Source organism: Podarcis raffonei, chromosome 12, assembly GCF_027172205.1.
Source record: "Podarcis raffonei isolate rPodRaf1 chromosome 12, rPodRaf1.pri, whole genome shotgun sequence".
Classification (NCBI taxonomy): Eukaryota; Metazoa; Chordata; class Lepidosauria; order Squamata; family Lacertidae; genus Podarcis; species Podarcis raffonei.
The window spans coordinates 4187983-4209447 of record NC_070613.1 but is presented as its reverse complement, the minus strand read 5'-3'; the positions used below and the strand labels follow the sequence as shown (position 1 = coordinate 4209447).

At 48.9% G+C, this 21465-nt stretch overlaps 1 protein-coding gene across 3 annotated transcripts in view; it reads right to left on the bottom strand.

Annotated features, from left to right (window-relative positions):
• Positions 1-333: 333 nt before the first annotated feature.
• The window catches only part of KIF9 (kinesin family member 9), a 42681-nt gene continuing 21549 nt past the window's right edge, over positions 334-21465 (bottom strand). For all 3 annotated transcript variants that reach the window (XM_053409388.1, XM_053409389.1, XM_053409390.1), the window contains 9 exons: positions 20999-21054; positions 20280-20370; positions 18386-18519; positions 15575-15775; positions 12452-12660; positions 7572-7751; positions 5843-5958; positions 4187-4291; positions 334-643 (listed from right to left, as the gene is read on the bottom strand). In XM_053409388.1, the coding sequence (XP_053265363.1) occupies positions 536-643; positions 4187-4291; positions 5843-5958; positions 7572-7751; positions 12452-12660; positions 15575-15775; positions 18386-18519; positions 20280-20370; positions 20999-21054 (1200 nt within the window). In that variant the 3' untranslated portion in view covers positions 334-535. The remainder of the gene's footprint in view (positions 644-4186; positions 4292-5842; positions 5959-7571; positions 7752-12451; positions 12661-15574; positions 15776-18385; positions 18520-20279; positions 20371-20998; positions 21055-21465) is intronic.

Sequence of the window (21465 nt, the reverse complement as noted above, 5' to 3'; positions counted from 1 at the left end):
TTTAAGTTGCTTTCTCCCCCCTCTCTTTCCCCCCTATTATGTTTTTACTGTGATTTTATTTTATTGGTGTTAGCTGTCCTGAGCCCTGCTCTGGCCAGGGAGGGCAGGGTATAAATAAATTTATTATTATTATTATTATTATTGGATTCTGGATTCATTGCATTACCTATGAGAACATCCAAATTATCAAGGAAGCCTACAGTCCTCTTTTGCTTTTGTGGGGAGAGAATCGGTGGAACACTAGCCTGAGAGCCTTTCCTCCCACCAGCAAATCTTCATTTGCACCTCCCTCAGCTGAATTCAGGGTCTTCTTCCGACACTTTCAGCAAAGTATTAAGTTTTCTCTCACTAATTTATTAACAATCTCTGTGAATACCATTTGGTGAAATGTACAAGTGTTATTAACAATGTAGATTCCCTAGACGTCTGTTATACTCTCTGCCTATTCCGAAAACAAAACATATTTTGACGCGCTCAAAGGTCCATTTCTTTAGTTCCACCTGTAAGAAATAAGACCCGGCGCGTTCTGGGTCTGCTACACGATGCTGAGGACGGAAGGGGGCTTGTTCTTCACCGCAGCTTGAACGGATCCTGGCTTCTTCCTCATTTGCTCAAGGGTAGACATGGCTCCAGCATATTTGTGCTTTCAAACAGAGAAAGAGACAGGGCTGTTATTCCTGGCATTCTTGGGGTGCAAGCACTCTTCCAAAAAATGCCTTGAAATAAGAGGGATGCAAGATCTTGTCACTCAGAGCCCTGATAATCTTGGCTTTCAGTTAAAACAAAATCTATTTAAACCTCCAGCCCATGTAGGGTTTTAGAAGGTTTCTTGTCAAGGCCTGGGAGGCTTACAGTAATTTTGGATGGGATGCTCAGTGCTCAAAATCCCACTCTGTTTCTCCTAGGCCTTTTCTCCCCATCCCTTTTAATACTCAAACATCTCCCACCCCGAACCTTGACGTAAGTTGCAAAAATAGATTCAGCATTAGGTCAAACCAATAGTTCAAACAAGCACGAACTTTTTGCAGGCCTCTTCCATGAGACCAAGTGAGTATTTATAGAGTGCTGAAGTGCAGAACAAGCTCCTCTGCATCCATTTTCGGTCTTATCCTGACCTATTTCTGCAGGCAAAAGGCTGCCAATTAAGCTGCCGTGTTGCATATGACAGAATTATTGCAAGTTCTGTTGTCTGATAATTTCTAGAAGCGGCTGCACTCTCTGGTTTGTCTGCTTACTATTCTAGCAAAGCGCTTGCCACTTTGGATGGGCAGGTGAACGAGGGGAGAGGCCTGCGCCATGTTAACATCCTGCTGGAATTACTGTGCTGGGCCCGGGGGTAACCCGTGAAACCCGGACCAGAATCCGAAGGTTCTGCTGGGAGTCAGTCCGACAGGGCCAAGGCAGGACACGAGGCAGGAGACCAGGCAAGGACAGGTGCAGGATCTAGCACACAGCGATGTTGCTCCCGCAACCTGGGGCGGGGTCCAACAGCCTTTTATCTTTGTCGGGGTAGCGGCCAGTCCTGATCCCCCGGCAACTCACCTCCCTGTCTCACCTGAAGGCGAGCACTCCTCCTGCAAGTACAGTGGTACCTCAGGTTAAGTACTTAATTCGTTGCGGAGGTCCGTTCTTAACCTGAAACTGTTCTTAACCTGAAGCACCACTTTAGCTAATGGGGCCTCCCGCTGCTGCCACTGTGCCGCCAGAGCACGATTTCTGTTCTCATCCTGAAGCAAAGTTCTTAACCCGAGGTACTATTTCTGGGTTAGCGGAGTCTGTAATCTGAAGCGTATGTAACCCGAGGTACCACTGTACTCAGGTCTCTCCTTCTCCCAGACCTCAGTCTTTGCAGCTCGGGAGACGTCGGTGGGTGATTAGACCCAGGGGCCGCCTCAGCCTCCCCTGACCCAACCGGTAGTGGAGCAGCTGTAAGTGATGGCCCAGCTGAAGGCAACGGGGGAATCCCCGCATCTGGAGCCAGGGCAGGCTCAGGCCCCGGACTCGGCCCAGCTGATGCTTGATGCAGGGGAACCTGTGCAGACTGGAGCTCTTCAGAATCAGGCCCCAGACTAGGTTCAGATGCCGCCTGAGGCAAAGGGTCCGGTGCAGACTGAGACTCTTCTGGTTCTGAGTCCGAGCCCCAGTCCCAGCCCATCACAGACTGGGACAGATCTCAGTTTTGCAAGCTGAGAGCCAGCAGCAACATCCTGCCCTCTGGATTATAACCAGCAGCGACTGATCAGCTTTTGTCTGCACAACTGGATGAGACCGAAACAGAAGATGAACATTCAAGAACCCGTCCCACCTTTTTACACACCGGTTGCTCGTTATTTGTGGCTCAAAGGTTCTGCGAAATATGAAACCTTTCTATTCTTGCTCGGGTCTAATAAGAGACATCGTTTTGTTGATTTTACTTCCGTAAGATCAACACAGGTGCCAACTTTGATCTGTTATAGGGCATTAATGGGATGATAAGAAGAGCCTGGCTGCTGAATCAAGCCAAAGCTCCATCCAGTCTCACAGCGGTCAAAATTCCCGCCCTGCTCTGCTGTGTTGACCTGGATGCCCCAACAGAAACCCAGAAACTCTACATTTGTTGGCCAAAACAAAGAAGATGAACTTTAACAGGGAGAAATGTAAAGTGTTGCACTTGGGCAAAAAAAATGAGAGGCACAAATACAAGATGGGTGACACCTGGCTTGAGAGCAGTACATGTGAAAAGGATCTAGGAGTCTTGGTTGACCACAAACTTGACATGAGCCAACAGTGTGACGCGGCAGCTAAAAAAGCCAATGCAATTCTGGGCTGCATCAATAGGAGTATAACATCTAGATCAAGGGAAGTAATAGTGCCACTGTATTCTGCTCTGGTCAGACCTCACCTGGAGTACTGTGTCCAGTTCTGGGCACCACAGTTCAAGAAGGACACTGACAAACTGGAACGTGTCCAGAGGAGGGCAACCAAAATGGTCAAAGGCCTGGAAACGATGCCTTATGAGGAACGGCTAAGGGAGCTGGGCATGTTTAGCCTGGAGAAGAGGAGGTTAAGGGGTGATATGATAGCCATGTTCAAATATATAAAAGGATGTCACATAGAGGAGGGAGAAAGGTTGTTTTCTGCTGCTCCAGAGAAGCGGACACGGAGCAATGGGTCCAAACTACAAGAAAGAAGATTCCACCTAAACATTAGGAAGAACTTCCTGACAGTAAGAGCTGTTTGACAGTGGAATTTGCTGCCAAGGAGTGTGGTGGAGTCTCCTTCTTTGGAGGTCTTTAAGCAGAGGCTTGACAACCATATGTCAGGAGTGCTCTGATGGTGTTTCCTGCTTGGCAGGGGGTTGGACTCGATGGCCCTTGTGGTCTCTTCCAACTCTATGATTCTATGATTCTATGATTCTACATCCCTGGAAAGCAAAGGATACAAGAGATGCCCAGCTGGATCAGACCAAGGGTCCATCTGTTGTAAAATATTAGCCCCAGCTAGATGCCTCTGGAAAACTCAGAAAGAGGATACATGTCCTGTGTACCTGAAGGAGCATCTCCACCCCCATCCTTCAGCCTGAGGTCCAGCTCTGAGGGCCTTCTGGCTGTTCCCTCCCTGCGAGAAGCCAAGTTACAGGGAACCAGGCAGAGGGCCTTCTTGGTAGGGGCACCTGCCCTGTGGAACACCCACCCATGAGATGTCAAGGCAATAAACAACTATTTTACTTTTAAAAGACACCTGAAGGCGGCCCTGTTTAGGGAGGTTTTAATGTCTGACGCTGTATTGTTTTTGATATTTGGTTGGAAGCCGCCCAGAGTGGCTGGGGAGACCCAGTCAGATGGGTGGGGTATAAATAAATTACAGTGGTACCTCGGGTTACAGATGCTTCATGTTACATACGCTTCAGGTTACAGACTCCGCTAACCCAGAAATATTACCTCGGGTTAAGAACTTTGCTTCAGAATGAGAACAGAAATTGTGCTCCGGCGGCGCGGTGACAGCAGGAGGCCCCATTAGCTAAAGTGGTGCTTCAGGTTAAGAACAGTTTCAGGTTAAGAACAGACCTCTGGAACGAATTAAGTACTTAACCTGAGGTACCACTATATTATTAATTATTAATTATTATTATTAGATAATGGCCATCTCCTGATTCCCTTCAGCATCTGATACAGAACCAGCGGAACCTAGAGGTTCTCAGTTTTACCTTCCGGTCCACCTTTGCTTTGGCATTGTAGAAGGAGACAGAATCCGGGCAGAACGGCAGGACTTCCTGCTGCATCCGCTCAAACCTCTCCTGTTCATCTTCATCCTGGAAGGAGGAGGAGAGAGGAATGCAAAAGTCAAGAATGAAATAGTGGGGCACACAGCAAATTTGACCTACCGGATGATGCGAAGCAGGGCCGGCCCGAGACATTTTGGCACTGAGAGGGGGGACACACCACAAAATGGTGCCCTGTCCCACCAGGGCAGAAGTGGGAAGCAAAGACGGTCTACCTGGCTGATGCATGTGCCAAATATCTCTGTAACTCCAGGGGAGGAGATTTTGGTTTTAAATGCAGTGTAAGGTAGCCTCTGGGACGCGGGTGGTGCTGTGGGTTAAACCACAGAGCCTAGGACCTGCCGATGAGAAGGTTGGCAGTTCGAATCCCCGTGACGGAGTGAGCTCCCATTGCTCAGTCCCTGCTCTTGCCAACCTAGCAGTTTGAAAGCACATCAAAGTGCAAGTAGATAAATAGGTACCACTCTGGCGGGAAGGTAAACGGCATTCCCGTGCGCTGCTCTGGTTCGCCAGAAGCGGCTTAGTCATGCTGGCCACATGACCCGGAAGCTGTACGCCGGCTCCCTTGGCCAATAAAGCGAGATGAGCGCCGCAACCCCAGAGTCGGTCACGACTGGACCTAATGGTCAGGGGTCCCTTTACCTTTAAGGTAGTCTCTGTGGGATATGAGAGCTGGACCATAAAGAAGGCTGATCGCCGAAGAATTGATGCTTTTGAATTATGGTGCTGGAGAAGACTCTTGAGAGTCCCATGGACTGCAAGAAGATCAAACGCATCCATTCTTAAGGAAATCAGCCCTGAGTGCTCACTGGAAGGGCAGATCGTGAAGCTGAGGCTCCAGTACTCCAGTACTCCAGTACAAGACTCCCTGGAGAAGACACTGATGCTGGGAAAGATGGAGGGCACAAGGAGAAGGGGACGACAGAGGACGAGATGGTTGGATAGTGTTTTCGAGGTTACCAGCATGAGTTTGACCAAACTGCGGGAGGTAGTGGAGGACAGAGGTGCCTGGCGTGCTCTGGTCCATGGGGTCACGAAGAGTCGGACACGACTAAACGACTAAACAACAACAACAAGAACTGTGGGATATATTGTATTTAATTATGGGGTATCAGAGTTTTTAGGGGGTCAACCAGGCTGGGATAGCAGGCTTGTTGGTTTTTGAATGTCCGGTATAGATTCTTTTCAATTTCGTTGTTCTCTATGGGACAATGACAATAAAGATTATCGTATCGTATCATTGCAACACGAAGCAGTGTGCTGTGGAGGGAGGAATCGGGAAAGACCTCCTCTCCCCTCTTATAAATCATGGTGTGTCCTTCAGAAGACAGGAAAGGTCATCCTCTCTCCAATCAATCTTGCATTGTGCATCGTGTGACACACAAACACATCCCTTTTCTCTCCCTCCTCTGAAGGGCACAGGGATTCTTGCAAGAGATATTGGAGGTTTTCTGGGTCTGCAAGAACTTGGCCGTTGCCAGTGTGGATCAGCTCTTGGGTGCCAACAGCTGATTAGCGCTTAGTGGCTGATCAGTGAAACAGGGCGAGGAAGGCCAAGGTAGGAATCTCAGCTTTACTTACCAGAGTTAGGACTCGGTTAATTGGGATCATGCCCAGCCTTATGGCTCCCCCAGGCCTTAAGGCTCCCTGGACCTCCTCTGGGATGAGGAAGGATTCGTTGTACCAGATTTCGAATTCTGAAAGGAGGTGGTCATATGGTCAGTTACCTCCTATATCCTATATATCGCATGTATTTTGTTTTTCTTCACTTTGTGTATTTTTCAAATTGCATTTGAACAACCAAGTCCATTTTGCCTGTCCGTAACGATCAGTCAAAACACACAGGTCACACCATCCGCATGCTTGTTACCTGAAAATTCACTTATCTGCACTTAAATAATTACACCCAAACCTCACTACGCTCTGCAGATTCACTTATCTAAACAGTCGACATCCTTTTTTGTGCTTTGCTGGTCAGTGGCAGCCGCTTTCAGGCAGAAAGCAGGAATTATAATTTAATCATAATAATTTATTATTTATACCCCACCCATCTGGCTGGGTTTCCCCAGCCATGCTGGGCGGCTTCCAACAGAATATTAAAATACAATAACCTATTAAACATTAAAAGCTTCCCTAAACAGGGCTGCCTTTAGATGTCTTCTAAAAGTCTGGTAGTTGTTTCTCTCTTTGACATCTGATGGCAGGGCGTTCCACAGGGTGGGTGCCACTACCGAGAAGGCCCTCTGCCTGGTTCCCTGTAACTTGGCTTCTCGCAGCGAGGGAACTGCCAGAAGGCCCTCGAAGCTGGATCTCAGTCTCCAGGCTGAACGATGGGGGTGGAGACGCTCCTTCAGGTCTACTGGGCCGAGGCCGTTTAGGGCTTTAAAGGTCAGCACCAACACTTTGAACTGTGCTCGGAAACGTACTGGGAACAAGAGCAGAAAAATCTGACAAATGAGGGAGGGGAGGTCAGGCAAATCAGTTTTTAAATTTTGCCTCTCTTTTACTGATAGGCTGCAGTGATTTCAGGAAGAAACCATGGAGGGGGGGGGAGAGTGGACAAATTCCGCATTAGAAATGTCCCCTTAGGAAATAATGGAAATTGTGGACTTGTTGTGTGAACACTCTCCTAACAAATGATTTCTTGGGAATGCATTGTGTTCAGTAAGTGGGACCTGTGCATACTAAGGGCACAGTGGTTCTAATTTCAGCCTCTTGCTATCATAATTTCTTTCAAGAATCTGGAACATTTCATCTATTCCCCCAGAGTATTTTCAGGCCCTTCCGGTTTGGGGTCCTCTGTCTCTGCCTTATTCTAAGCCTCTGAAGATGCTTGGGGGTGCTGAACGCAGCCCTCCAACCAGCTAAAACCTTCTGGTTGTTCCAGCTACCGTATTTTTCGCTCTATAAGACGCACCAGACCACAAGACGCACCTAGTTTTTGGAGGAGGAAAACAAGGGAAAAAATATTCTGAATCTCAGAAGCCAGAACAACAAGAGGGATCGCTGCGCAGCGAAAGCAGCAATCCCTCTTGCTGTTCTGGCTTCTGGGATAGCTGTGCAGCCTGCATTCGCTCCGTAAGACGCACACACATTTCCCCTTACTTTTTAGGAGGGAAAAAGTGAGTCTTATAGAGCAAAAACTATGTTATTTTTGACCTGAGGAAGCCTGCTATGAGACCAACAACATATGGATTTCCTGTACTTCTGCCCAACAAGACCGACGCAGGCCATGTGCTAAGGCTTAGCGCATGCTCAGCGCACACTGGGCTTGAAAGCGCATGCCAGGCCCTTTGCCCACCGGCAGTACCTGAGACCAGCCTGTTGCGGCACTGGTCCACCAGGTGCTGGCAATACTGGACCTCCGAACGGAGGTTCCGTAGCTCCTCGTAATCCACCCGGTACTGTTTCTTCAGGTCCTTCATCTTCATAATCAACATGAATTCCTCTTCGTCAATAATGATTTGTCCGTCCTCGCTCTGGTATTCTCCTGGAGGGTCCAAGAACAGAAGAAAGTTTTACGTGTTGGGAGTGCACCTCAAAACCACAATGCCGTCCATCTCGGGGCGTACAGAGGAGCAGAAATCGCTTGTGAGCTTGCAAGCAATTTAGCAATCGCCTGGAAATCTCTTGGTTCAGTTAATGCGCATCAGCACATCTCCTGAGCTGATGCTTTTGAAGTGGGAAATGTCACAACAAGATTTAGAATATGAGTTGGGGGTGCAGATAACAAGTGATATATGGGAGTCATGTATAAAATCAACAGAAATAGCTTCTATAGATCTAAGACTAAGACTTATTCAGCAGAAAATAATACTCAAGAGTCCATTGGACGCCAGCAAAACTTTACCAGAAGAAAATAGCAAATGCAGACAACTGCTGGAGATGTGGAAGTAAAAATGCAAACTTAGTACATATGATGATTGGCTGCCCGATGATAAGATCATTTTGGTGCGAGGTGAGGATATATATAGCAAGAGTAATTTTTAAAAAATGTTATTTAGGGGATTTGAATTTAATTCTGAATTACCATATTTTTTGCTCTATAGGACTCACTTTTTCCCTCCTAAAAAGTAAGGGGAAATGTGTGTGCGTCTTATGGAGCGAATGCAGGCTGCGCAGCTATCCCAGAAGCCAGAACAGCAAGAGGGATTGCTGCTTTCACTGCTCAGCGATCCCTCTTGCTGTTCTGGCTTCTGAGATTCAGAATATTTTTTTTCTTGTTTTCCTCCTCCAAAAACTAGGTGCGTCTTGTGGTCTGGTGCGTCTTATAGAGCGAAAAATACGGTATATACCGGAAACGTGGGAGATTACAAGGGGTCAAAAAAAATGGATGTACCGTGCCATATTAGAAGCAAAAAAACTTGTTCTGATGAATTGGAAGAGCCGCAAAAAGATCCCATTGAGCACATGGATTGACAATATGGACAGACTAGTTACATACGAACGAATTGCATATTGACGCCAATTAGGAATGGATAAATATGAAGAAATCTGGAAGGATTACTTAAGAGATAAGGCGGAAAGTGGTGGGAAGTAGGGGGAGGAGAGGTGGGGAAATATTGTTTAAAAGGTCAAGTTATAGGTATATCAGTGCTCAAATCTGAATTGTTAAATTGGCCAAACCTTAGGCCAAACCTTACGCCAAAGAATAAACGGACATAAATCGGACATCAAGAATCACAAGACAGAGAAACCAGTAGGAGAACACGTCAATCTCCCAGGACATTCTATACAAGATCTCAAAGTAGCTGTTTTGCTACAAAGGAATTTCAGAAATAGACTGGAAAGAGAAGCTGCTGAATTGCAACTCATTACCAAACTTAAAACCATGGAGAGACCTGGTCTGAACAAAGACATTGGATTCTTATCTCATTATACATGACAAAGCCATTTTTCACCTTCTCACCCCTTGCTTTTTCCTGTAAGACCTATTGCAGTCGTTAAGAGTCGTCAACAGGCTCATCACAGCTATCTGCCAATCACCCATTCCCACCACCCTTCTGAGTAATACCCCTCCCCACCTTCTCACTATATAGAAGGATCTGGCAACTTCTGTTTCAGTGTATCTGAAGAAGTGTGCATGCACACGAAAGCTCATACCAAGAACTAACTTAGTTGGTCTTTAAGGTGCTACTGGGAGGAAAAAATTTTTTTGTGTTCTTAGTGTTATTGTGGTTTTGGTTGTGTGTGTTTTTTGTGGTCACTGTTTGTGTTGAAAAAATGATTAAATACATTTTTTAAAAAAACAACGACAACAAGGGGGGCACATGGGCCTACCCAAGAAGCTGGCCCACAACGACTTGGGTACAATCCCAGCATGATGTGATTGGCGGCAGTCAGGCAGCATATATGATGTCCTGCATTAGTTCTGCCTGTGCCGACTCCATTTCTTTTACTGTCCTCCACCTGCTCTTCAATGAAAGCGAGGAGTCTGGGGAAAGCCCTTCCAGTTTCATCAATGCTGGTGAAACTGGAAACCAGTATAAACTTGGCCAGTGGCCTCTCTCCTCACCACCCGCTCGCCTGCTCTGAAGGAGATGGATTGAAAATAAGTGGCATTAGCAACAAAGTTAATAAGAATATGCAAAAATGAATTGATAATGGGTGAAAATATAGAGATAATATGTTAAGATATAGAGCGAAGATAAACGAAAGAGGGTAAGGATTTGCTGATTTGATTATTTAAATGGGAATACAAAAAGGGGAGGTGTGAGGAGGTCAAGGAAACAAGCTAATGAGTTTAAAGTAACAAAAATGGATTTGTTTTTAATTCTTTTTTATCTATTCGTTTTTTGTATTTTTCTTTTTCTTTTTTATGTATCTTTTTTCTTTTATATGTTTTTTTTGTATTTTGTAAACCTATGTTTTTGTAAAATCTTAATAAAATATTTTATAAAAAAATAATAATGAAGGAGATGGGCGATAAAAACAAACTGAGTGAAGATGGCGGCTGCCAGCAGCGAAAAGACCTTTGGATTGATTTGGCAGACACACCAGCGTGTGAGGAGATGCTGCAAACTTATAGAGGGGAATCACAGGAATAAAATCCGCCATTATTTGTTTCAACTCGCGTATGGGAACAACTCAGAGGCCGTGAAAGAAGGAAGGTAAACAACAGGAAGAATTAGAGGAGATGACTATGAGATGATCAGAGCCCTCTGAACTTGAAGCATGGGAAGTCCTATTTAAAAAATTATCATGTGGCAGAATATTGGGATTATTTGATATGTATATGTATAATTTGGAATATTTGATGTGATTTGATTGGATTGTTAAAGTGGAAAACTTAATAAAAATTAAATTTTTAAAAAAGATAAAAACAGATGGTTTTTCTTTTTGATTAACATTTTATTTCAGTAATTTCATTTATACAAAGATAAGAATGAGAAAAAAGAAAGAAAGAAAGTGAGAGTGGGGCGGGGGGGAATACTGTTACATTACCACATATTAATACACAGATGTCTCACTATGTAACAATTTGGGCATCCAAGCTTTAGTTTCCAATTCTTACTGTCCTTACACACACATAATTGTCAATAACCTCATATATTCTGTGTAAACTCATTCCAAATATCTTTGTGTTTATGGGAGGACGCATCAGGGAAATGGACCGATTGTTCTGCCTTACCTTTCTCCAGAGCTAGGAGGTGGGGAAGGAAATAGAGAATGAAAAGGAGGAAGACTCGGGTCAGGGTGACTAGCAAAAACGCTTCCACACAGAGGGAAAAGACTAAAACGTCAAAAGGCCATTCCCAGGTGTGCTCAGCTAGAGAGAAAGGAGAGCTGGAAAATGCACCTCGGAATGAATTCTGAACACTGAACAAAAGATACATAAAGGTGGCGAAGGCACCTCTTCCTGTCAGGCTAGGAATCTATTTAAGTGCCTGGCCAGAGCCAGTGAAAGCTGCATTTTTATCTGCCACACCAAGGCGGGGAGAGGGAGGAGGTTCAAGGGCACCTGGAGCTAAATTAAAAGGTAAAGGGACCCCTGACCATTAGGTCCAGTCGTGGCCGACACTGGGGTTGTGGCGCTCATCTCGCTTTACTGGCCGAGGGAGCCGGCGTACAGCTTCCGGGTCATGTGGCCAGCATGACTAAGCCGCTTCTGGCGAACCAGAGCAGCGCACGGAAACGCCGTTTACCTTCCCGCCAGAGTGGTACCTATTTATCTACTTGCACTTTGATGTGCTTTCAAACTGCTAGGTTGGCAGGAGCAGGGACCGAGCAACGGGAGCTCACCCCGGAGCTGGCGTGCAGCTTCCGGGTCATGTGGCCAGCATGACTAAGCCGCTTCTGGCGAACCAAAGCAGCGCACGGAAACGCCGTTTACCTTCCCGCCAGAGTGGTACCTATTTATCTACTTGCACTTTGATGTGCTTTCGAACTGCTAGGTTGGCAGGAGCAGGGACCGAGCAACGGGAGCTCACCCCGGAGCCGGCGTGCAGCTTCCGGGTCATGTGGCCAGCATGACTAAGCCGCTTCTGGTGAACCAGAGCAGCGCATGGAAACGCCGTTTACCTTCCCGCCAGAGTGGTACCTATTTATCTATTTGCACTTTGATGTGCTTTCAAACTGCTAGGTTGGCAGGAGCAGGGACCGAGCAACGGGAGCTCACCCCGCCGCAGGGATTCGAACCGCCGACCTTCTGATCGGCAGGTCCTAGGCTCTGTGGTTTAACCCACAGTGCCACCTGCATCCCTGGAAGCTAAATTACATACTTGGAAATGAGTCTCTCATCTCCCCATTTCCGCAACAACTTGTGATTTTAAAAAAATCCAAGTAAAAATTCACTGTGTTAGGGGCGATTTCTCCTAATGAACACATTGTGGTATGCGGTTTCGACAATCACATTTCTTCAAGTGATTGCCCTTAATATAATACATCTTGGAATGTCGTTTCCCCCTGAATTTGTAACTTGGTGGGAGGACTGCATTGCAGAATCTGGAGAAAGGAATTTTGGAGAACTCCAGTTCTCAAACTGCTTCTGAAAGCGTGACTTAGGCAGGTTCTCGTTTAAACGGAAACCAAATCGAATTCCTTTCCCCTCCCTAGTTGGCAGGCATGGCACGGCATCTCTCCCCGCCCCAACATTAACAGGAGTCTCTCCCGCTCTCGGGGTTGGACTAGATGACCCTCGGGTCCCTTCCAACTCGTAAGATTCTCTGACGCAGCCCAGGCTCTACTCACCCTGCTGATCGCGTTCAGCTTTCTGGGCGTCCAGTGCCTGCTTGATGTTGTCCATCTCCGTTTTGAGCACGTTGATTCTCTGGGCGACCTCGTTCATTTTGCCCTTGCGGTCATTCAGGATGGCTTTGTTCTCCTTGAATATCCGGTTGATTTCGCTGCCGCGCTCGTTCTTGAACTCCTCGAAGGCTGCTGTCTTTGCAGGTGGGGAACTGTTTCCAAAGAAGAGAAGGACAATTAAAAAAAAACCCCAGCCATTCCAAGCCAGAGGTGGTATGTGTGTATGTTTGTGTGTGTTGACCATTTGGGACATTCTGTGGGGAGTTCTCCACACCTGCGGATGATACCCAGCTCTACCTCCCTTTCAAATCAGAACCAGTGAAGGCGGTGATGGTCCTGTGTGAGTGTCTGAAGGCGGTTGGAGGATGGATTTGAGGTTGAATCCTGACAAGACAGAAGTACTGTTTTTGGGGGACAGGGGGCAGGCAGGTGCGGAGGACTCCATGGTCCTGAATGGGGTAACTGTGCCCCTGAAGGACCAGGTGCGCAGCCTGGGAGTCATTCTGGACTCACAGCTGTCCATGGAGGTGCAGGTCAATTCTGTGTCCAGGCCGGCTGTCTAAAAGCTCCATCTGGTATGCAGGATGAGACCCTCCCTGCCCACAGACTGTCTCGCCAGAGCGGTGCACGCTCTGATTATCTCCTGCTTGGACTACTGCAATGCGCTCTACGTGGGGCTACCTTTGAAGGTGACCCGGAAACTACAACTAATCCAGAATGTGGCAGCTAGACTAGTGACTGGGAGCGGCCGCCGAGACCACATAACACTGGTCCTGAAAGACCTACATTGGCTCTCAATACGTTTCCTAGCACAATTCAAAGTGTTGGTGCTGACCTTTAAAGCCCTCAACGGCCTTGGTCCAGTATGTCTGAAGGAGCATCTCCACCCCCATCGTTCTACCTGGACACTGAGGTCCAGCTCCGAGGGCCTTCTGGCGGTTCCCTCCCTGCGAGAAGCCAAGTTACAGGGAACCAGACAGAGGGCCTTCTCGGTCGTGGCACCCGCCCTATAGAACGCCCTCCCACCAGATGTCAAAGAGAAAAACAACTACCAGACTTTTAGAAGACATCTGAAGGCAGCTCTGTTTAGGGAAGTTTTTAATGTTTAATGCTGTATTGTGTTTTTAATATTCGATTGGGAGCCGCCCAGAGTGGCTGGGGAAACCCAGCCAGATGGGTGGGGTATAAATAATAAATTATTATCATTATTATTCCTAGTCTCTCTCTCTCTGTGTGTGTGTGTGTGTGCATGCCACAACAATAGGTTTAATAGGTTTAATGTTTAATAGGTTATTGTATTTTAGTGTTCTGTTGGAAGCCACCCAGAGTGGCTGGGGAAACCCAGCCTCATGGGCGGAGTATAAATAATAAGTTATTATTATTAGCATCATGTCCAACCCCCTAAAATGCAGGAATCAGCTAAAGCATCAATGACAGATGGCCATCCAACCTCTGTTTAAAAACCTCCAATGAAGGAGAGTCCACAACCTCCTAACCAAGTCGGTCCCACTATTGAACTATAAGAAAGTTCCTCCTGGTCTTGAGTAGGAATCTCCTTCCTTGGAACTTGAAGCCATGGGTTCGAGTCCTGCCCTCCACAGCAGGAGAAAACAAGCTCGCTCCCCCTTCCATGTGACATCCCTGAAGACAGTGATGGCCAAACTTGGCCCTCCAGCTGTTTGGGGACTATAACTCCCAGCGTGGTGTAGTGGTTAAGAGCGGTAGTCTCGTAATCTGGGGAACCGGGTTCGCTTCCCCGCTCCTCCACATGCAGCTGCTGGGTGACTTTGGGCCAGTCACACTTCTTTGAAGTCTCTCAGCCCCACTCACCTCACAGAGTGTTTGTTGTGGGGGAGGAAGGGAAAGGAGAATGTTAGCCGCTTTGAGACTCCTTAAAGGGAGTGAAAGGCGGGATATCAAATCCAAACTCTTCTTCTTCTTCTTCTTCTTCATCCCTAGCTAACAGGACCAGTGGTCAGGGATGATGGTGTGATGGCCTGGGACTCAGGCTCGGACTCAGAACCAGAGGCATCTCAGTCCGCACAGGATCCTTTGCCTCAGGCATCATCTGAACCAAGTCTGGGGCCTGATCCTGAAGAGTCCCAGTCTGCACAGGTTCCCCTGCAACAAACACCAGCTGGGCCGAGTCAGGGGCTTGAGCCTGCCCTGGTTCCAGATGTGGGGATGACCTCGTTGCCTCCAGCTGGGCAATCACTTACAGCTGCTCCACTACTGGTTTGGTCAGGGGAGGCTGAGGTGGCCCCTGGGTCTAGTAACCCACCAACGTCTCCCGAGCTGCAGAGACTGAGGTCCGAGAGAAGGAGAGACCTGAGTACTCGCAGGAGCGCTCGCCTTCGGGCGAGACAGGGAGGTGAGTCGCCGGGGGATCAGGACCGGCCGCTACCCTGACAGAGATAAAAGGCTGCCGGACTCGGTCCCAGGTTGTGGGAGCAACATTGCTGCTTGCTGGAACCTGCCTAAGACCTTGTGCCTGACCTTGCCGGGTTTGGCCATGTTGGACTGACTCCTCGCGGAATCCTTGGATTCGGGACCGGACCTGGACCATGTGGCTCGGGTTAACCCCCGGGCCCAGCACAGATGGGAATTGTAGTCCCAAAACAGCTGGAGGGCCACGTTTGGCCATCACTGCCTTAAGATATTTGAAGATGGCTCTCCTATCTCCTACCAGTCTCCTCTTTTCCAGGCTAAACATACCCAACTCCTTCAACCGTTCCTCATAAGGCTTGGTTTCCAGACCCCTGATCATCTTGGTCACCCTCTGCACACGTCCCACCTTGTCAATATCCTCCTTAAATTGTGGCACCCAGAGATTTCTGAAACTGGAGTGCCCAGTACTGGACACAGGACTGCAGGTGGGGTCTGACCGAGGCAGCCTAGAGCAGTACTATTACTCCCCTTGATCTGGCTTTGAGTGAATTTGAACTATAAAAATGGTGTGTGTGCGCAGGCGCAGAGAACAAGTCATCCCCACCATCAGTTTTCGGAACAGCGCCCTACTTGGCTACAGACTTGGCTCAGGTCCTCCCTAAGAGGCAAAGAACCAACCTGGGCCTCGTGCTGGGCTCCTCTCTTGGTGCGGAGTCAGAGCGATGGGTCTCGAAGCTGACGGCGTCCTGCTCACGGATCAAGCCCTCCCTTGCCTCCGGGTCCTTGGTGACTGCCCCTACCTGGCTGCGGGACGGGGAAAGGGTCTCCAGATCCTTCCCAGATTGAGGACTCGCCAGGCCTTCCTTCTTCAGAGTGGGACTGGGAAAGAAGCAGAGGACAACATTTTATGGCCGGATCCAGGGCTGAGCTTGAGCTCCACTGAGGCCGTGACCTGACCCTTCCTCAGCGAAACTGGGAGGTGCTCAGCTCTAGTTTGGGGCACTTGAGGATGCAACTCTGAGGGCCACCACCCAAAGCTGGCCAAGGGGAAGACCGGTGATGAAGAGATCAAAAGTCCTGCAAGAGCTTTCCAGCCCTCTGGTGCGTCTGAAAGGGGGCATATCACCGTATTTTTCGCTCCATAAGACGCACCTGACCATAAGATGCACCTAGTTTTTAGAGGGGGAAAGCAAGGAAAAAAATATTCTTTAAAGGGAGCGCTGAGCAGAGCCTGTATGCATCCCAGACTCTGCTCAGCGCTCCCTTTCACGAGCCGCGTGTGTGCGGCGCTTGCAGGCTTTTCCCGAAAGAGGGAGAAGGTCAGCCCGTCAGTCCCTTCTCCCTCCTCAGGGAAAAGCCCCCAAGAGCCACACACACACACCGCGCGGTGAAGTGAAGGCACAAGACAGGTGTTGATCATCAGGTGAGCTGCGCACAGGTGAGCTGCATGCAAGCTGCCGGCCAGCCCTGTGGAGCCTTCTTTTATTGAGACAATTATGCAAACCAGGCAGATACATTTTGGGCTGTGACCTTTACACATCTTCTGGTCCCGAGATCGTGGGGTGGTACAAAGTTATTTTGGCACCTGTTTCCACCGCGTCATTTCCCCCTTGCACAGTGTATGACGAAGGAGACAAAAGGTCTCAGAGACAAAGGTTACAGACAGGACACCGCAGACTACTGAGACCGCAAAAGGTCAGACAGAGGGAAGAACGTACAGACAGCTGTGGCTTGTCTGGGGGGGTGTACCCCGCACCCCAAGGACACGCGTGCAGGCAGACTGTGGCTGCCTGCTGGTGGGGAGTGTGCTCCCTCCGGACCCCACTGCCCACTCTGCAATCATCCCTACAGCACGGCTCTTTAAAGGGAGCACTGAGCAGAGCCTCCCGCTTGCATTCTCTCCATAAGACGCACACATATTTCCCCTTACATTTTAGGAGGGGGAAAGTGCGTCTTATGGAGCGAAAAATACGGTATGTACAGTTCTCAGAGCCAAGACCAGAGAATTGTAGAGTTGGAAAGGACCCGAAGGATAATCTAACCCAGTTCCCTGCAATGCATGCTCCGCCATCAGGAGCGAGCCAGCAATAAACAGGATCTGCTCAGGAGTGTCTGGCCTAATGAGCACAGCAGCTCTTCGCAGAAGGTCTTGCCCCTATGAGGCAGTTGTGGAGACCGAAGGCCTTCCCACAGCTGCCTAAGTCTCCTCCTCTCCCGGATCTTTCACAAGCAACCCTAGACGCTGCCGCCATGTCCGCCTTTGCTCCTCCCACTTCATGCCTCTCTGGGTTCTGGGAGACCAGTGAAGAGGAGACACCCATGCTTCTTCACCAGCCTGATTCAACTCTGTCTCTTGGCCTCCTTCATCCCACTCTCCTGTTTCTGCTTCTAGACTCCCCTGTGCCGCATTCTCCCAGCCCACTAAGCCCTCTTACCTCCTCAGCTTCTGACACCTTCTATTCCCAGTCTTCCCACCGCTACCACTCCCTGGGCTCCGAGCTTTCTTCCCTTAGGGGGTCCCCCCAGCTGGTTCCTCCCACCATTCCTCTGCGTCCAACCAGTCCAGGACACCTGCTCTGCTCAAGACCTGCTCTCTTCCGATGCCTCTCCCGATTCAGGGATCAGAAAGATACACGATTCTCCCTGGCCACCTCCTTTCCCCTTATTTTGTGCAATCCAGCACGCTCCTAAAGGAGCGTCTTCACCTCCATCGTTCTAGCCAGACACTGAGGTCCAGCTCCGAGGGCCTTCTGGCAGTTCCCTGACTGCAAGAAGTGAGGTTACAGGGAACCAGGCAGAGGGCCTTCTCAGTGGTGGCACCCGACCTGTGGAACGCCCTCCCACCAGATGTCAAAGAGGGAAAAAAACTGCCAGACTTTTATAAGACATCTGAAGGCAGCCCTGTTTAGGGAAGCTTTTAATGTTTAATAGGTTATAGTGGTACCTCGGGTTACATACGCTTCAGGTTACAGACTCCGCTAACCCAGAAATAGTACCTCGGGTTAAGAACTTTGCTTCAGGATGAGAACAGAAATCGTGCTCCGGCGGCGCGGCAGCAGCGGGAGGCCCCATTAGCTAAAGTGGTGCTTCAGGTTAAGAACAGTTTCAGGTTAAGAACGGACCTCTGGAATGAATTAAGTACTTAACCCGAGGTACCACTGTATTGTATTTTAGTGTTCTGTTGGAAGCCACCCAGAGTGGCTGGGGGTATAAATGGGCAGGGTATAAATAAATTATTATTATTATTATTATTATTATTATTATTATTATTATTATGCAGTGAGGGGGCACAGAGAAGCCCTGGTGTTGCCCACACCGGCTCCTGCCTCTTGGCCACAGAAGGGTCCACAACCCAGCTGCCAACCGCCCAACCCCGCCAATACAGCAGGCAGAGAAGTAATGTTCAGAGGTCCGCATTTGCCACGGCCCACGAGAGCGTAAGAAATCCGACCTGAAGACCTGTGACTGTGGGAACAGGAGGGAACCAACCTGACTTGCTCCTTGCCTCGCTTTGCTTTCGTTTTCTTCCCTCCGGGCTTGGATGAGAAAGGAGCGACTCCGATGCCAAATCCTTGCCCGTCAACTTCCCCAACCAGGTGGCCTTCGGCATCAACCAGCCCTGCCTGGCGACAGTGGAGATCGGAGGGGCTGTTAAGCGGTTTCAAATCTCTGCCCCTGGAATCTGCAGCTGGGGTTCCACTCACTGGGAAATGTGCCGCCTCCCCAGCAACTTACATACACACAAGCCAAACTCTGAGGACATCAGAACATGAGAAGAGAGGTGCTTATTATGGGATGTTTGCGAGCAGGACCCGAGCATTAGGGCCCACTGTCTCCTGCAGTTTCTAGCAACGGGCATTCAGAAGCAATTGCCGCCTCTGTTTTTAGGATACCAGGGTTATTCAGTCGAATTGGATTGCATGGGTTTAAATTTGGGAGGCAGGTTAGGAATGGAAATTGGCTGGGACACGGAAACACTGTCTACCAGCTCCACCTGGTACGCAGGATGAGACCCTCGCTGCCCACAGACTGTCTCGCCAGAGTGGTGCATGCTCTAGTTATCTCCCGCTTGGACTACTGCAACGCGCTCTACGTGGGGCTACCTTTGAAGGTGACGCGGAAACTGCAACTAATCCAGAATGCAGCTAGACTGGTGACTGGGAGCGGCCAACAAGACCACATAACACCAGACTTGAAAGATCTACACTGGCTCCCAGTACGTTTCCGAGCACAATTCAAAGTGCTGGTGCTGACCTTTAAAGCCCTAAATGGCCTTGGCCCAGTAGACCTGAAGGAGCATCTTCACCCCCATCATTGAGCCCGGAAACTGAGGTCCAGCTCTGAGGGCCTTCTGGCGGTTCCCTCGCTGCGAGAAGCCAAGTAACAGGGAACCAGGCAGAGGGCCTTCTTGGTGGTGGCACCCACCCTGTGGAACGCCCTCCCATCAGATGTCAAAGAAAAAAACAACTACCAGACTTTTAGAAGACATCTGAAGGCAGCCCTGTTTAGGGAAGCTTTTAACGTTTAACAGACCACTGTATTTTAATATTTTGTTGGAAGCCGCCCAGAGTGGCTGGGAAACCCAGCCAGATGGGCGGGGTATAAATAATAAATTATTATTATTATTATTATTATTATTATTATTATTAAGAAGCGTCCCATGCAAAAGGCTAATAAAGTCATTATGGTGGACGGCAGCCCATTTCACCTGATGCAGGACGTGTTAGCCTTACATGGACCCTAAGAGCTAGGCTTCTGGTGCCTCTTCAATACCTTCTTGGGATACCTAATTGGAAGGGATCCAAAGGTCATCTAGCCCAACCCCCTGCAATCGCAGCTCAGGTCTCATTGCGAGAAGTGAGGTTACAGGGAAGCAGACAGAGGGCCTTCTCGGTAGTGGCACCCGCCCTGTGGAACTCCCTCCCTTCAGATGTGAAGGAAATAAGCAGCTATCTTCTCTTTAAAAGACATCTGAAGGCAGCCCTGTTCAGGGAAGTTTTTAACACTTGATTGGAAGCCGCCAGAGTGGCTGGGGAAGCTCAGGGAGGTGGGCGGGGTATAAATAAATTATTATTATTATTATTATTATTATTATTATTATTATTATTATTATTATTATTAGAGAACCGTGTTTTTCTGATGTGGACAAACAGAGCCATCTGGAATGTGTGGCCTGCAAAATGTTGCCGGACTGCAATGCCTCTCATTGCAGGGGGCCGTAAGTTTTCCGGGGTGGGCCTTGAAGTGGAACCAAATACAGAAGAATTAAAACACCAAGGCTGAACCTGGCTCTGGGTTCCAGCCCAATGATCTCGGTCTCCCTCTCCCTCCCTCCCTCCCTCCCTCCTCTCTCACACACATGTGCTAGTGCACAAACACCAACCTTTTGAACTGCAGACAGGGTTGCGTAGTCGTTTTTGTCTATCAGGGTGTATTTATTCCGCAGCCTGGCTTCCACTTCCTGCTCTTGCTGGCTAAAAAAGAGAAACACGCACCCATACCGTTGGGCTGAGCTGTCGCGGCCTCCTCCTGCGTACGCTACCCATACTGTGTCAGGAGTGCACGCAGGAGCCAGGCTCTGTGACTGGTAGGGCTTCGCAGGACTGGGGCCTTCCTAAGTTTGTTCTGGAGAGGCAAGGCGCGGCCACACAGGTGAGGCCAATTGGTAACTCACAGCACCTGGTGGCAAGAGCCGGGAAGGGATATAAGGTCAGCATCTCCCTTCGGCTCTTTGCCACAGCAACACGTTTCCTGCCTTTCTGTGTTTGGCTCCTTGCTTCCTGATCCTCGGACCTCGGCCTCTTGACTCCTTGCTTCTCGACCCTTGGACCCTTGACTTTGTGACTCCTTGCTTCTCAACCCTCGGACCCTTGACTTTGTGCCTCCCTGCTTCCTGACCCTCGGACCCTTGGCTTCTGGACTCTCGATCCTGCTCCCACCCCGCCATCTTGCCCCCGGTCCCGACGTCCTCAGCCGGGACTTTGATTGCCCTGACAACGTCATCATAGGTGGACATTGTGAGTGGGAATTACAAACGCCAGCGAAGGGTTTCTAAGTGCAGGCGTCAGCGGAATGTAAGCACCGGCAAGCCAAAGCACTTACCCCAAAATCATTTTGAACTGGTTGAATATTTCGTGGATTTGTCTGATGCTCAAAATCTGGCAAAGCAGAAGGAATGACATAATGAGGCAGGCAGCCCTGGCCAACGTTTTCAAATGTTTCATGGTAAAATGAGAGCGGGGGTCAGCAAACTTTTTCAGCAGGGGGCCGGTCCACTGCCCCTCAGACCTTGTGGGGGGCCGGACTATATTTTGGAGGGGGAAATGAACGAATTGCTATGCCCCACAAATAACCCAGAGATGCATTTCAAATAAAAGGACACATTCTATTCATGTAAAAACATGCTGATTTCCAGACCGTCTGCGGGCCGGATTTAGAAGGCGATTGGGCTGGATCCGGCCCCGGGGCTTTGTTTGCCTACCCATGAATGAGAGGGTCAAATTAGCTTCCTTCTGAGGGACCTGGTTGGCCGCTATGAGAAGAGGATGTTAGATGAGGGGCCTTTGGCC